This window comes from Paramisgurnus dabryanus, chromosome 9 (assembly GCF_030506205.2).
Source record: "Paramisgurnus dabryanus chromosome 9, PD_genome_1.1, whole genome shotgun sequence".
In the NCBI taxonomy this organism is placed as follows: domain Eukaryota; kingdom Metazoa; phylum Chordata; class Actinopteri; order Cypriniformes; family Cobitidae; genus Paramisgurnus; species Paramisgurnus dabryanus.
The window spans coordinates 20,214,430-20,228,920 of NC_133345.1; the positions used below are offsets into that span (position 1 = coordinate 20,214,430).

At 38.8% G+C, this 14,491-nt stretch overlaps 1 protein-coding gene across 2 annotated transcripts in view; it reads right to left on the reverse strand.

Annotated features, from left to right (window-relative positions):
- Window positions 1-14,491, reverse strand: part of yap1 (Yes1 associated transcriptional regulator) — a 36,105-nt gene that overhangs the window by 10,994 nt on the left and 10,620 nt on the right. The window contains exons 3-4 of one of the 2 annotated variants that reach the window (XM_065279162.2): window positions 5,498-5,616; window positions 4,701-4,814 (exon numbers count right to left, since the gene is read on the reverse strand). In XM_065279162.2, coding sequence (XP_065135234.2) covers window positions 4,701-4,814; window positions 5,498-5,616 — 233 coding nt within the window. The remainder of the gene's footprint in view (window positions 1-4,700; window positions 4,815-5,497; window positions 5,617-14,491) is intronic. The other variant, XM_065279163.2, reaches the window with a different exon arrangement.

The window sequence follows — 14,491 nt, forward strand, 5'->3', positions numbered from 1 at the left end:
CCGGCTGATGGTTTAACGCGTTTGTTCTACAAAAGCTCAGCTGCTTTTCCAGCTAGTAGATAAGCTCGGAGGAGTAAAGGAAGCAGACAATCTGAAAAGCTTCTCTATCCTATCATACAAAAACCTCAGAAGGCCACACAAAAGCAAGTGCTACAGGAAGTTGGTCTGAGGAAATTCAGCTGTTTGCAAGTCTTATATCACTTACTTGCATAACACAGTCCTGTCTACAAAAAAGTGGATTATAAAGGCTTGAGGAGTTCACTTTATCATGGTAATGGTTAGCAAGTATTACTAAAACAATTATTATAAGTCTTATGCTCATAGAAAATCTAATTGGTCAGCTTATAGCAAGAAAAGGTGTGCCATCACTTTTCTAAAGGGTTGGACTTGGAAAAGATGTTAAAGTGCGTGCAAAAATCCCATAGGCTTGCACTGAGAAGGGATCTTTAAAGACATCTGGGAGGAGTATTTCAACTAACAAAAAACAACTTTGTATAGCACTTCTCATATGTGGCCCTGTCTGTGCAGGCTAAAGTCTCAAAATCTAACAGCATCGTTTGATTTCGTTCAGTGATTTCACATTCATTTTAATCTTTGACATGGGCTTACTCAGTCAATACTTAAGATATCAAAGGAACAGTCACAGAATGTTCTTAAGTAAGAAACAATAAATCAAAAAATGACTTTAGCTGGGTTTACAAAGGCTGTGTTGCATATTATTGCCTTCTCAAAACGAATTGCTATGTTGCTTTCCTCCCTTTTGTGGCTTTGGACAACAACGTCTTGCTATCTGTAATGTTTGTACGAATGTATGCACATGCAGCACAGTCGAAAGCACAGCCTTGCAAAGCATGGTTTATTCGACGCATCATGTGCACTGCGACAAAATCCAATGCATCTCGTGGGCTACATACTACATTCTTCTGTACGTGCATGCGCGTCCTACGCATACACAGTACGCACAGTTACAAAAATCTGGTGGTGCGAGTACAGTGCACGCATACTATTCTGATTATGAAATTTGTGTCACACCCTGTATACAGACCCACGCGTATGTGTTAATACGGAACTGTATTTTTAGCTTAAAGGGACACACATATTTTTTGGAAAATAGCTACCAGCTCCCCTAGAGTTAAAGGGATAGTTCGGCCAAAAATAATATTAAACCCATGATTTACTCACCCCCAAGCTGTCCGAGTTGCATATGTCCATCGTTTTTCAGACAAACACATTTTCAGATATTTTAGAAAATATTTTATATCTTTCAGTTGATTAAATGTAATGTTACGGGGTCCACCCATAGTCCACAACCTTCAAGTCCAAAAAAAGTGCGTCCATCCTTCACAAATTAAATCCAAACGGCTCCAGGATGATAAACAAAGGTCTTCTGAGGGTAATCCGTGCGGTGTTGTTGTAGAAATATCCATATTTAAAACTTTATTAACGAAAATAAATACCTTCTGGTAGCGCCGCCATCTTAGACTCCTCTGTATTCATGAGAGAGTATTAGCGTAGTGTACGCACTTTTCTTAGTGACGTATGACAAATTCGGAGGGCGGGGGCACAGAGCAGCAGCAGAGTAGCCTCCGTAGGCTGCGTAAGCTCTCATCCTGAATGCGGACGCTACCGGAAGATATTTATTTTCGTTAATAAAGTTTTAAATATGGATACTTCTACAACAACACCGCACGGATTACCCTCAGAAGACCTTTGTTTATCATCCTGAAGCTGTTTGGATTTAATTTGTGAAGGATGGACGCACTTTTTTGGACTTGAAGGTTGTGGACTATGGGTGGACCCCGTAACATTACATTTAATCAACTTCGGGTCTGGCGATACCACTTTTAGCATAGCTTAGCATAATTCATTTAATCTGATTAGATCATTAGCATCGTGCTTGAAAATAACCAATGAGTTTATATTTTTCCCATTTAAAACTTGACTCTTCTGTAGTTACATTGTGTACGAATTTATAGTCTGATATGGCTAGGAACTATACTCTCATTCTGGCATAATAATCAATGACTTTGCTGCTGTAACATGGCTGCAGCAGGCGTAGTGATATTACGCAGCAGCCAAAAATAGTTCCCTTAGTAACTTTCAATAGCAGGGGACTATTTTCGGGCACTGCGTAATATTATTGCACAATTTAAATCGCAACTTTAAATTTTCTGTCGGTCTTCGTACACGATGTAACTATAGAAGAGTCAACTTTTAAATAGGAAAAATACAGGGCGATGCTAAATGGTCCAATCAGATTTAATGGATTCTGCTAAGCTATGCTAAAAGTGGTAGCGCCAGACCCGGACATCAGCTGAATGAATTCCAAAAAGGTAAAAATCAAATGTGAACTCCAAGGGAGCTGGAAAATAAGCATATTTTCAAAAAGAGTGGAGTGTCTCTTTAAAAGTAAATGACAATCACCTAGAACTGCCTAGCAACCATCTAGCATCAGCTTGACAAAACTCCAACATTCTAGCATTATGATGATGAGTTTTGCACCACTATTTTCTTTAGAAAGTAAAAAAACTAGTAATTAAATTCAAATTAACCGAGTGTGAGATTTTATTCACAATTGAAAGTGAAACACTGATGTCACATTTATCATGCCTGTTATCCAGTTTCCCTATAAGGCAGTTGTTGAGTGTCCGTGCAATGCTGTGAGTCAGGGTTAGCTCAAATCTTTGGAAAAGATGAGTGCTTCACAAGAGTGTGACATCATTCTGCGCTTGCCAACAAGGTGCCAACTCCTGCACTTAAGTACTATGACAATCCAAGCGGACAAAATGGGCTGCAGCACATGACCGATAACCCGAAGCTCCGCTTGGCCACCACGGAGGCTTCACATAAATGTGAGGATAAGAATTTTCATTTCGGAGGTGGGTGGGGGCATGAAAGTCTACAGGTCCAGATTAAGTATGAAACACATCTCGGACTTCTCTAGAAATCATAATGAATGTTTAATTCTCGCTACCCCTCGAAATCTTAGAAGGAAGGCAAAAGTTTATCCTGTGGGCTTGCTTTCTTTTCTTCTATTTCTCAATTTTTACCCTCCCCCCTCTCTCACCCAGCCTCTAACATTGGGTCTCTTTGACTGAAAAGGTCTGGAACAGATTAGGAGCAGAGCTGCAGCATGGAGAGGCCTGGCACTGACTCAAGTCTGTCTAGATGTGCAGCTGAGAACAGTTCTGCCTGCGATGGGCCTCATGCGGGGTGGGAAGGGGGTTTCAAGAGAATGGCCAGACTTCAGTTTTTGTTAAAGGAGTACAGTCCTATTCTATCCCTCCTCAAATTACCTCACTGTCTCCATTGTCAGTGGTGACCTAGACTGGATAGAGCTTCAGGTTATTGATGTGGAAAGTGCATTTAGTTTGGAAAAGTGTGATGAATACATTGCATTTGTTTTTGCATTTTGCAAACTTTCTTGTCCTTGACGTACATATGAACTCACAGCACAGCAAAAGGACAAAGGTTGCCCAGGAGTCTGCAATTCAGGGATGCAGATGAGATGGATGAAAACAACAGAGGGCATAAAAAATGCAGACACAAGCAGTTACATAAAACCACATGGGAACGCCCAAACATTCAGCATTTGTGGCAGGGAATAGGTTAACCGCGTCTCTCACTGTTCTCCCCCTCACATTACGTCTGTAATTCAGGGGCCCACCAAGCTTGTCCTCTGAACACTTATAAATCTTCAAAGAGCTGACCCCCCCACCCCGTCTCTCGCTCTCTTTCTATTCTTTCAGACGGTTTACTACTTACTCCACAACCACGTTCGTGTTTGCTGCACGTTTCTTCACTATCTCATAACTTTATCGGTGAGGATTCTGGTCAGACACTGAGAAGAAACCTGCATGTTGATACATGTAGGAAACAGATCGAGAGACTCCCTGGGGAAAACGGTTTGAGATAAAGGGAAACCACCTCAAGCGCAAGTAACTCAAAGTGACATAAGCTCGAGTCTTTTGTGAACCTGGATGAGGATTAAAGAGGGATAGAAGTTGACAAACATCTCAGTCTGACAAACTTTCTGTGAACCACTTGCTTTGACGGCGGAAAAAGATCATTTGACTATTGCACAAGTCAGATAGCTTCAGCTCATCATCTGTGCATACGGATTACGAATTCATATCCGAATGGGGGGGGGGGGGGTGCAGCCCAAGCGGATTCGGTTCGTACTAGTTTGTGTGTGTGTGTGTGTGTGTGTGTGTGGGTGAGTGTGGGTGAGTAAAGGGATCACATAGCAGAGTCGTGAGTGTAAAGCAGTTTTGGCTAACCTCAAGAATGAGTCACAGGAAGCGGGAATACTTTCGGAATAGTATGCCACAAACACACGCGCACTCTCAATCACTTTCAGACACACATTATTAGACAGATGCTATCTATATGGTCAACATAAAAAATAAAACTATTAGCCACGATGATGCTCTACAGTGAATAAGGGGTGTTTTAGGCAGCAGACAAAGCAGACAAAATTGAATTTATTATTGATAATCTAAATAAACTATTCTTTCCAACCCTAACCAAACTAAGAAATTGTAAATGTAGTTTTATTATAGTTGCCAAGTATTCTAGCCATGGCTGTGAATGCAGTTCATCCAATCAACGTTTTGAGTCCGAATCTGTTTTGCAATGCAGTATTAAACAATTCTGATCTTTTTCTTATTTGCTTTGGTCTTTGAGGATTTAAAGCTCACCAAAACGTGGGTCAAGTCGTGGGTCCAGCCAAGAGGTGCTTTTGTTTTTGTGATTGATGTAGTAGATCTCTCCTTCTGAGGTAATAGCTTGCTCCCAGCCATCAGGAAGAGGACCTGAGGGAGAACAGTCCGGCATAGTGAATCTTCTAGTACTCACTGAACTGAAACACATGGATTTCCTTATTTTATATTATGAACAGAAGCCATTTATTTCTTGGTGACCTGAGGGCCTACACTGAAACTGCACTTTTTTGGACTGAAATAGAGTAAAATATCAAATAAAGCCACATTATTAAATAAATCAGAACTTATATGCGAGGAACGGTGGACCTATAGGATTTTCCTAAATTTGCTAAGCTTTCTATGATAGAAGATTCAGGACTAGTAAACAAGCAAAAAAAAATAAGTACTACCATATTTAGTTTTCAAATACTCCAGCACCAAAGGTTGTTTAAAAAAAAGAGTGACAATATAGTGACAGAGGGAACACCCGAAAATCCTGAACAGGACTGGTCTTGTTTGGTTTTCTTGAACCGCCCAAAATTTAAGCCCAGTCCTGTCAATCCATGAGAGGGACCAACAAGACACTTCTAACCTAATCAACAACTACCATTCATATGGATTCATTTGCATTTGTCTGCTTTATATGCCAGATAAGATTTCTGAGTTTGCTGAGACAGAGGTGGAGTTGGGTGGGATGTAAACAGAGACTGCTACACCCGTAGCATTACCATGAGAATGCTGCAACTGTGAGTGTGGTTTCTAATACGTAACAAGTGTCTGGGATCGCTGCTGACCTGAGGCAGGGTTCATAATGTTCTGTTGCTGAACAGGCGCTGGGCTGGCTGGAGTGGCTTGGTTCATCTGAAGGAGGGCCTTACGGGGGTCCTGCCAGGTGGTCGTCTGGTCGTGATGGCTATGATGAGATAAAGAGACACATTTAAGCAGGATGAATAAAGATCATTTGGTAACACCTTATAACAAGGCTGGATTTGTTTACATTAGTTAATGCATCAGCTAACGTGAACTAACAATACAACATCATTTATATATGAAGAGTTGGGTTTTAAAACGCAATAAATCTCGCAATGAATTTCGGTAAAACGTGTTTTCTATACCAAGAAAGTGACAAGATGAAAACCACTATTTTCAATCCATAATTTGATTTTCAAAGATTTATTATAAAAACGGATTAGTTTTTCCCACAAAAATGCAATAAATCCATGACAAGTTTTTTTTATTCTATAAATCTATTGAATCAATATAGAAATGTTATATTCATTTGACTAGTGGTATATACTGATTAAAAAAATAAACATTAATGCCATTAATTAAAACACTTACTTTGCCATATTAATAACACTGCGATCAGCTGTAAAATGTTTCGGTCCTGCTCGATTTTTGTTGACTTGGAGTAAAATAATGGAAATTTTTTCATAAGATCCCCTGGGGTCAATGTGTTAGCATGACAGAAGCTTGATGCTGTCGGGAGAACAATCAACAGCCGGCATTTCTCATCTTTTTTTTAAATGGCGTTTATCACGTTTTGAAACCAAACTCTTCATATATTTTACATTAATTTTAGCATTTACTAATAGATTATTAAAATCAAAAGTTACTGTTAACATTAGTTAATGCAATGAACTGGCGCAATGGATTGGCGCTAACCAACATTAATAAAGATTAATAATTGATGAAAAGCTATATTGCTCATTGTTAGTTCATTTTGCATTTAGTAAAATGTTTAACAAATACAACCTTATTGTAAAATATAATTCTTGACTAAAACTGGACAGACTGGTCAAAATATTAAAATACCCATTTACATGTAGTTGGCATGTTTTTCTTTCGACCAGAAATTAAATTTTCAACTCAATATTTTTGTGGGTCTTTTTGAGGCCTGGACAACATTTTTGACCACTGTGGGCATTTTTTAGCATTTGATTTAAATTTGCTCTTAAATGTTGTCTATGTAAGCAGCTCTCTAGGTTTTAACAGAATTTACATCTAAATAAAGCATATTATGACAATAAAACATCAGCAAACACGCTCAATGCAATTCACCATTGAATTAACTTTTTTAGTAGGTAGCACTGGTGCTCCCATTTTAAAAAGTTAGGAGCACCACAACTTGAATATGAATTTTATGTATTCGTGTCCTCGGATGCTTAAAACAGCACGAAACTGAGTCATCCGGGTAAAGTTTCATGGGACTCTGAGACATTCGCTAATTATTCCACAGTATCTGCGAAAGTTTCATTAAGAAATTAAAACAGGTCACACCACAACAATCATTTGAAATCGCACAAATGCTCCCAAATATATTCAAAGGTTGCGCCAATTAAATTTCAGTATATGTGGCCAAAATGGTCACAATTTGGCCCTGATCCACACTGGCTTATTTGATTTAAACTATGTGCTCTGATGAAATACTGTAAGTCACCAGCAATTTGCAAAACGGTCTATTCATGATGGTTTGTCCTGTTAATAATGAAACCTGATTCATTTGGTCTGCCCTAACCGAAATAGTCTCTTATAAAAGTCTATTTGGTAAACTTTACGATTGTCACCCACTCTAGCAACAGATCTGCTGATGTATTACTATGGAGGAGCGAATGCAGGGAGTGTGTGTAACTGTAGAGAGATGAACTTTGACCTAGTTTACATGTGATTTGCCTGTGAGCTGTGGACTGAATCTGTATCATTTGCACATGAAGTCACCAATTACTGTTTAAGGTCAATGATGAATAACACAGTTACTGGATTACGAATAAACAAGACCAAAGAGAGAGACTGAAGCCAGACTTACACCCTTTTGTTTATTCAGAATCCAAACAGACAGCAGGGTGGTAGGGTGAGCTGTGCCGGTTGACGCAGTTTCACTGGGTTTCTTTCTCTTTCACTGCATTTGCCACTTAAATGTTAGGCAGTCTATCACGCATGGAGCTTTTAGGGCCTTTTTGGCTTAACCTCAACATGCACAACACTTCCATTTGAGTTTTAAAGCGAAAATAAAAGAAATTCTCAGAAAGACGAACATTTTGTCAACAATTTTGTTCTCTCATGCAGTTCGTTTTTTGTCTGTGAAACACAAAAGGATTTATTTATATCTGTGCTGGTGTTTTTTGGGTGAATAAGACCTTTAATCACACAAAGCTTTGCACAGGCATGAAATACAGTGCTTAAAGGAACAGTATGTAAGAAATGTATATAAATGAATCATAAAATGGCCCTGATATGTCACGAGACATTAAGAAATCATTTTCATTTCAAATACTTATATCACTGACAACAGTGGTCTGTCCAGGATATTGTCATTTAAAAAGTGGAGTTGGAGCCCTCAACTGATGTTTATGTTGTCATTTTGTGTATTGGCCACCAGTTGTGTGATTGCAGTACCAGTTTTAGCCACAAGTTTTGTGACTGCAATACCAGTTTTGGCCACAATCCTACATACAAGTCGTACAAACTTGCACTTTTTATTACATCATTTTTCGGACCCTGACAGCATTGTGATATTATACCAGTTACAGTGTTTCCTCTAGGATTTTTTCCAGCTGTGGCGGCAGGGGGCGCCCATGATGATTATAAATGTACTTTTTTTTAAATGTAGAATATAGGCTACAGTAAACTAATATGTATTTTTTTTTATAATTTCATGCTGTCATCTACTTTTCCTTATATTTATAGCATATTGCTTTTCTATGTTTGATCTAAACTGTATTTCTTAAAAAATACGTAAGTTTTATAGCTTCATACGGATTTTTCATTGTAGTTTTAATGTAGTGTGCAAGTTCGTGCTCGTGTTTAGCGTTACAGAGCTGTTGCAAAGTCACGCACAGTCCTGTTTGATAATCCGCACCGCTGTGATTGACAGAACACCTGACCTGACATCAGCAGCAATTTATTCCAGCATTCCACAGCCGGCCTGTTTGACATAAAGAGCCCGACCCGGCCACACCGCAAATCGCGCAGCTAAATATAAACCTTTAACGTTCTTCAGACAGGGCTTAAACACAAAGCCATTTAAAAACTGCTACCTATCGGAATTGAGTCGAATTTTGGTCTTGGATATAAGACCTGCAGTTTAGCCTTGCTTATTGAGTCCCGACCTGCATCTACAACGCAAATGACACGTTAATATTATTACACCCGTTACATCAAATATTATGCGGTTCACCCGCGGGTACCCCGATCCTGCTGTCTGAAAAGAGATGAAACCGTCTCATCGTCTGCCTCAAGTTTTTATTACCAACGTCGTCCGTCTCTTCCCACGGGAATAATGTAAGTTTCCTTCCAAACAGATTCAACTATTAATGTCTTGCAGTCGCATTTAAGTAGTTTTCAGTGTTTAGCCTTTTGTTTTTGAACAAACATCTTATCATTTAATGTGAAACTTTGTGAGGGTCGATCTAAAGCACAGAAGACGCGTTGCGTTTATAGCCTATATTCTGAATAACTAATGGCCTGATAAGTTGATAATAGGAGTACAGTGATTCCAAATGAATGTCCAAAAAACTTTAAATATGTTAAATCGAAAGTTTAATCATGTCTTTTCTCGCAGCTCTGCGCTGCGTCGGTGTATATGAGCATGTGAAAAGCATACGCGTGAATGACCTTGCAACTTAAATTACCCTTAATTTATTGCCATACAGATAAAAGTAAAATAACATTCAAAACTAAAAATAGTTTTTTTTTATTTGTGTAAACTCACAATAAGGAGAAAACCTTGTGCTTATTTAAAATCATTAAAAACATGACGTGCTTTCTGCTGCTTTGGTTTAACAGCGCGTCACAAAAGAACAGCAACTCAAATACTTTTTTTAATTGTCAATCTGATAATTATAACATATTTCGTGTAGGCTTATTTATTATATTATTATTTTTCAAAACCGAGACGTAGCCTAATCGTCATCTGTTGATTTAAATCTATTTGTGCATGAAACTAAACCCATGGGGGAAATTGATATTTTAGGAGATTTATTTATTATAAATGAGTGAACAACACGAATCCAGAAAGGAATTGATTTATTTAAAACAGCCAGTCTGGCAGGGCGGACATTTCGGTAGCTTTATTTATTTTGCGAGCTGCCGCCGTGGGTTTTGTCTAGAAGGGATACAGAAAATGCCGAAAAGTTAAGAATTGGATTTGGAGGAAGCATTTTTAGGATGAAAACAGCGGCTCTGGCTAAATGAGATAAAAATACATCCTACAATCCTGTGAAATTTTGTGTTTAGAGTTGGGTTTGGGTGAAGTATTAGGATAAAACTGTGCTCATCCGGCGAGATTTTGTTTGCTGTATCCCTTCTATACACAACCGCAGGCGTGGTGGGGATGTTTTAGGCGTGGCGGCCCGCCACGGTTGAATGTATATAGCGGAAACACTGCGGTTATTTTTATACTAATTGACTAAAGGTCCCACAGTGGCAAATTACAATCCTTCAATGAGGTCAATAAACTCTGAAATAACACTTAACTTATATGCATGCTATTTATTTAATATGCATAAAATTTTCTTGTAAAGCTGCTATGAAACAATGCATGCTACATTATGAAAAAGCACCATACACATTTTTAAATATATTAAATTTATGGATGAGATCATATTAAACATTCAGCTAAACCTTCTGGTTTACAGCATATAAAATAACAAATTTGACATTTTTGGGTGAACTGTCTCTTTAAACTCCAAATCTTAAATCTCCCTAAAGCAACTTATCAACATTCATTTCTTGAAGGGATCAATAGACATTTTAGCATTATCTAATCTCACGACTTCAAAACTGACAATTCCTCCCCTACTTCCTAAACACTGCAAGTAATCTCTTTTCCTTTTAAACAAATAAGATCTTCCAAGGAAATGGATTTGGTGTCCTGAAGGCAAAAGCATGCAATTTACAAGCAGAGTTTGATGACAGTGACGCACATTTGTTTTGTTAGGTCTGCAATCAATGAAAACGTGGCCAACGTTCAATGATGTGCTTAAGTTATCAAATCCAATAATGGTGCAAGTAAAAACTGTTGTAAGTTAAACAACACCAAACGTCTACTTTCTACCAAATACTTCAGTGTAACATCAGGACAAAATACCTCCTTACTTTTAATGACCGCTACTTTCATGTCTATTTGACAGCGAGAACAGGCTGAAACACTTGGTGTAGAGACATTTCTAATGACGGCTTTGTCAGGGCTTGTTGCTCGATTAAGATGAAGAGCTAACAGAGGAAAAGGCCCCTCTCTCTCTCTCTCTCTCTCTCTCTCTCTCGCTCTCTCGCTCTCTGCCGAGGGCCTGTACATTCAGGCAGGGTCAGTAGTGGGTCTCCTCCCAGGAGGTTTCTTTTTCTCTCTGCCTGTTTCGACACACTGAAGTGTCAGGCTCTTTAACAATCCGGCGCCAGTTTTACAAAGCTTTCACCTGCTGGACAAAGACGCAGACCAAGCTACGACCCAAAACCCTAAATGCTATTCAGCTGTTTCTTTTTACCCCTGCTCTGCTGTCTTTGCCCATTTAAAAGTGGTTTTGTCACCGCAAACAGATGAGATCGCCCTGAGATTTGCATGTGCTGAACTTATTCGGGTGTCTCGACTAATGACAGACCGATATAAATCGGCAAATATATCTGGCGTCAGTGTCTGCTTGGCCAATTAACAGAAGTGTCCCTCCCTTTACCATGTAGGTGTTTCACAAGCCTCATGTGTCATCATTAATTAATTTATTTATTAATACATTGACATTATTCTTGTCACTTTCACTTCACCAATTAGTCACTCTTCTGCCATTACTACCTTATGTGTAAGAAAAACAAACACAAAGAGAGCGAGAGAGAGAGAGACTGACTCAGCACTTCACCCCCTATTTCACTAAGCTCCCTCTTGTTTATGCTTTACTGATCAAAGGAGCTGCCAAAAACTGCCCCCTCTCCCACCCACCTACCAGTAAGCCACCCTACCCCCAACCCACACACACACTCCAGGAAAACAGGCCAGGCCGCTGCAGACGAGGAACAGGGGGCCTCTTCTGGAGGGTCACGGGGGAGGGCCAAATGACCGTCAAACAAAAAGAGAAAGGCCACAGAGGAAAAAGAATAAGGGGGAAAAAACGAGCGCGGAAGCAATTCCTCTGAACTCTATTGGCTGTGTGTTTTCGCTGCGGTCCTGTTACACTTTAGGTCACCCCAATCCTCCCCCGTCCTGTGGTGCTGGAAACTATGACAGGGAGATACGGGAAGGGGGGCATACTGGGAGAGAGGCAGTGCGAGTTAATTTTAATTGGAGCACAGGATGTGGAGTATGAAGATCTCCTATTGGGTTTCAGTAAGGGCAGAGGCTGGCACATTCACACAGGTGGGCTTTATTAGCCCCGGGGGTCCAACCTGAGATGTTATATAGCACTGGATTGCCCAATATGGTGGCCCTAGTAGAGAAAGTCCCAGCTTACAAATAAAACTTGAAACTCTCACTTTTTACAGGCTGTTCCATTTTTTCTCTAATTTTAGTTAAAGAAATTAACAATGGGTGCTGATTTCCATAAGTACTTAAAAGGCAGCAAAGAAACAAACTAAGTTTTGTAACATGTGTTTTTGTGGTCACAATCACAGAACCTAGTCTGGGCCAGAGCCCGACCATTGCCTCACTCTTGAGTGTCTGCTCACGTAATGTTCCTTCTGCACTTTCAACACAAACACACTTCAAAAATGAGGCACACTAGCTTCCCTTTACTCAGCGGGAAAGTACCGGGAAAATGGGATGACAGTCAAAAACCAGCTAACGGTAATAATAAATCCATACATACAGAATTGGACGAGTTAATTCGTATTTGCAACCTTGCCTGTGAAAACCCACCTAAAGTCATTTGTGATTATGTTTTTTTTGTATTAAATAAAAGCATATATAAATGTAAAGAATATTCTGTGAAAAATAACGCTGACATCTTAAATATTGAAATCAAACTTTTATGCTCCAAATCTTAAAATTAGATTGTGAGACTTCCCAAATTTTACAGAAAGGGTCACGTCACATTTTACATAATTTAATGTTTTGTCATGAACTGTTTGTGTTACATATAACATTACATTTATGCATTAGGCAGACGCTTGAATAAATAATCACGATTAATCTATAGCAGAATAAAAGTTTTTGTTTACATCATATATGTGTGTGAACTGTGTATAATAATTATGTATACATAAATATGGACACATGCATGTATAATTTTAAGAAAAAAAGTATTTATATTTATAAAATATAAATGATACATAAATATGGAAATATACAAATGTATATACACATGCAAACATTTCTTAAATATATACATGCATTGTGTGTGCTTTAATCTATACAAAGTTTTTATACACAGTTCACACACACATACTTTTATTCTGCTATAGATAAATCGCGAATAATCGTTATGCATCCCTAGTAAACTGCAAAAAATTATTTTCAAGAAAAATTTTTTTTAGTATTTTTGTCTTGTTTTCAGTAAAAAATAGATCAAAAAGTTCTTAAATTAAGATGATTTTTCTTGATGAGCAAAACGACCCAGGAAAATAAGTCTAGTTTTTAAACCAAAAATATCAAATTTAAGTGATTTTGTGCATAAAACAAGCAATCTACCAAAGGGGTAAGCAAATTTTTCTTGAATTTAGTTGGGAACATTTTTTTTCAAGATTTTTTACTTACCACATTGGCAGATTTTTGCTTGTTTCATGCACAAAATCACTTAAATTTTATATTTTTGGTCTAAAAACTAGACTTATTTTCTTGGGTCGTTTTGCTCATCAAGAAAATACATCTTAGTTTAAGAATGTTTTGATATTTTTACTAAAAACAAGACAAAAATACTAAGACATTTTTTTCTTGAAAATCATTTTTTGCAGTGTAGATGGGCTGTCCGTGGAGATCAAACCTTAAACCTTTTGCATCTCTAATGTAGTCCTCTCCCAGTTGTGCTACATAAACACTCAACTTTAACTATAATTGCTGTTAGCTAGGTGAAGTTAATGAATGACTGGTTTCGGGTTGCTAATCAGTGGGGTTTAATAAGGGTGATTACACATTTACACCAACAAACCTATGGCAACAATATCCCACGTCACCGTCACGGCTACAGCTCAGGGGCCATTACAGATCGCCAGGGGCCACCAGCTGAGAGGCATTATTGAAGATTATGGGGCCTGAGATGGAGACAAAAGCATAGACAGGATAGACATCCGCTCAAAGGACCCCTACAAACACCCTCCAGAGTTTTAAACATCATCACCCAGACAAATACAACCCTTACTGCACTGCCTTCTATCCCAGACTAAAGAAAGTGTGTGACTGACAAATAAAGACAAAGAAAGGTCTACAAGCCTTGTACCAGGCCTTTGGATTACGGCCAATGGGTAGACAGCGAGAGCGGAGGTGGGAATTCTGGCACTCAAATCACATTGAGCCATGACCACACAGCAATCACTCCATGTCAGTGAGAGGCACTAAAGGAGACAGTACTCTATAGAGCTTAACTTCCTGATTTCCTCTCCAGCTGTTATCACCGCTCATGAAATCAGAGAGTCCTCGAGGAGGAGGTTGGTAGGTGGAGACGGGAGGTTAGCGAGCTCACAGCATTGGCCCTGGACCCACCCAAGTGCTCGACATGATTGATGGCCCAATTATCAGCCCTCTGTTTATTGTGCTGCAGTTATTTATAACAGAGCTGGAGGTGCACCGTTGAATACTTCTCGCAGTTTCACTACACTTTAGCCAGCAGTGTGTGTTTTCCACTTAATAACAAATATTTGACCTCAAAATG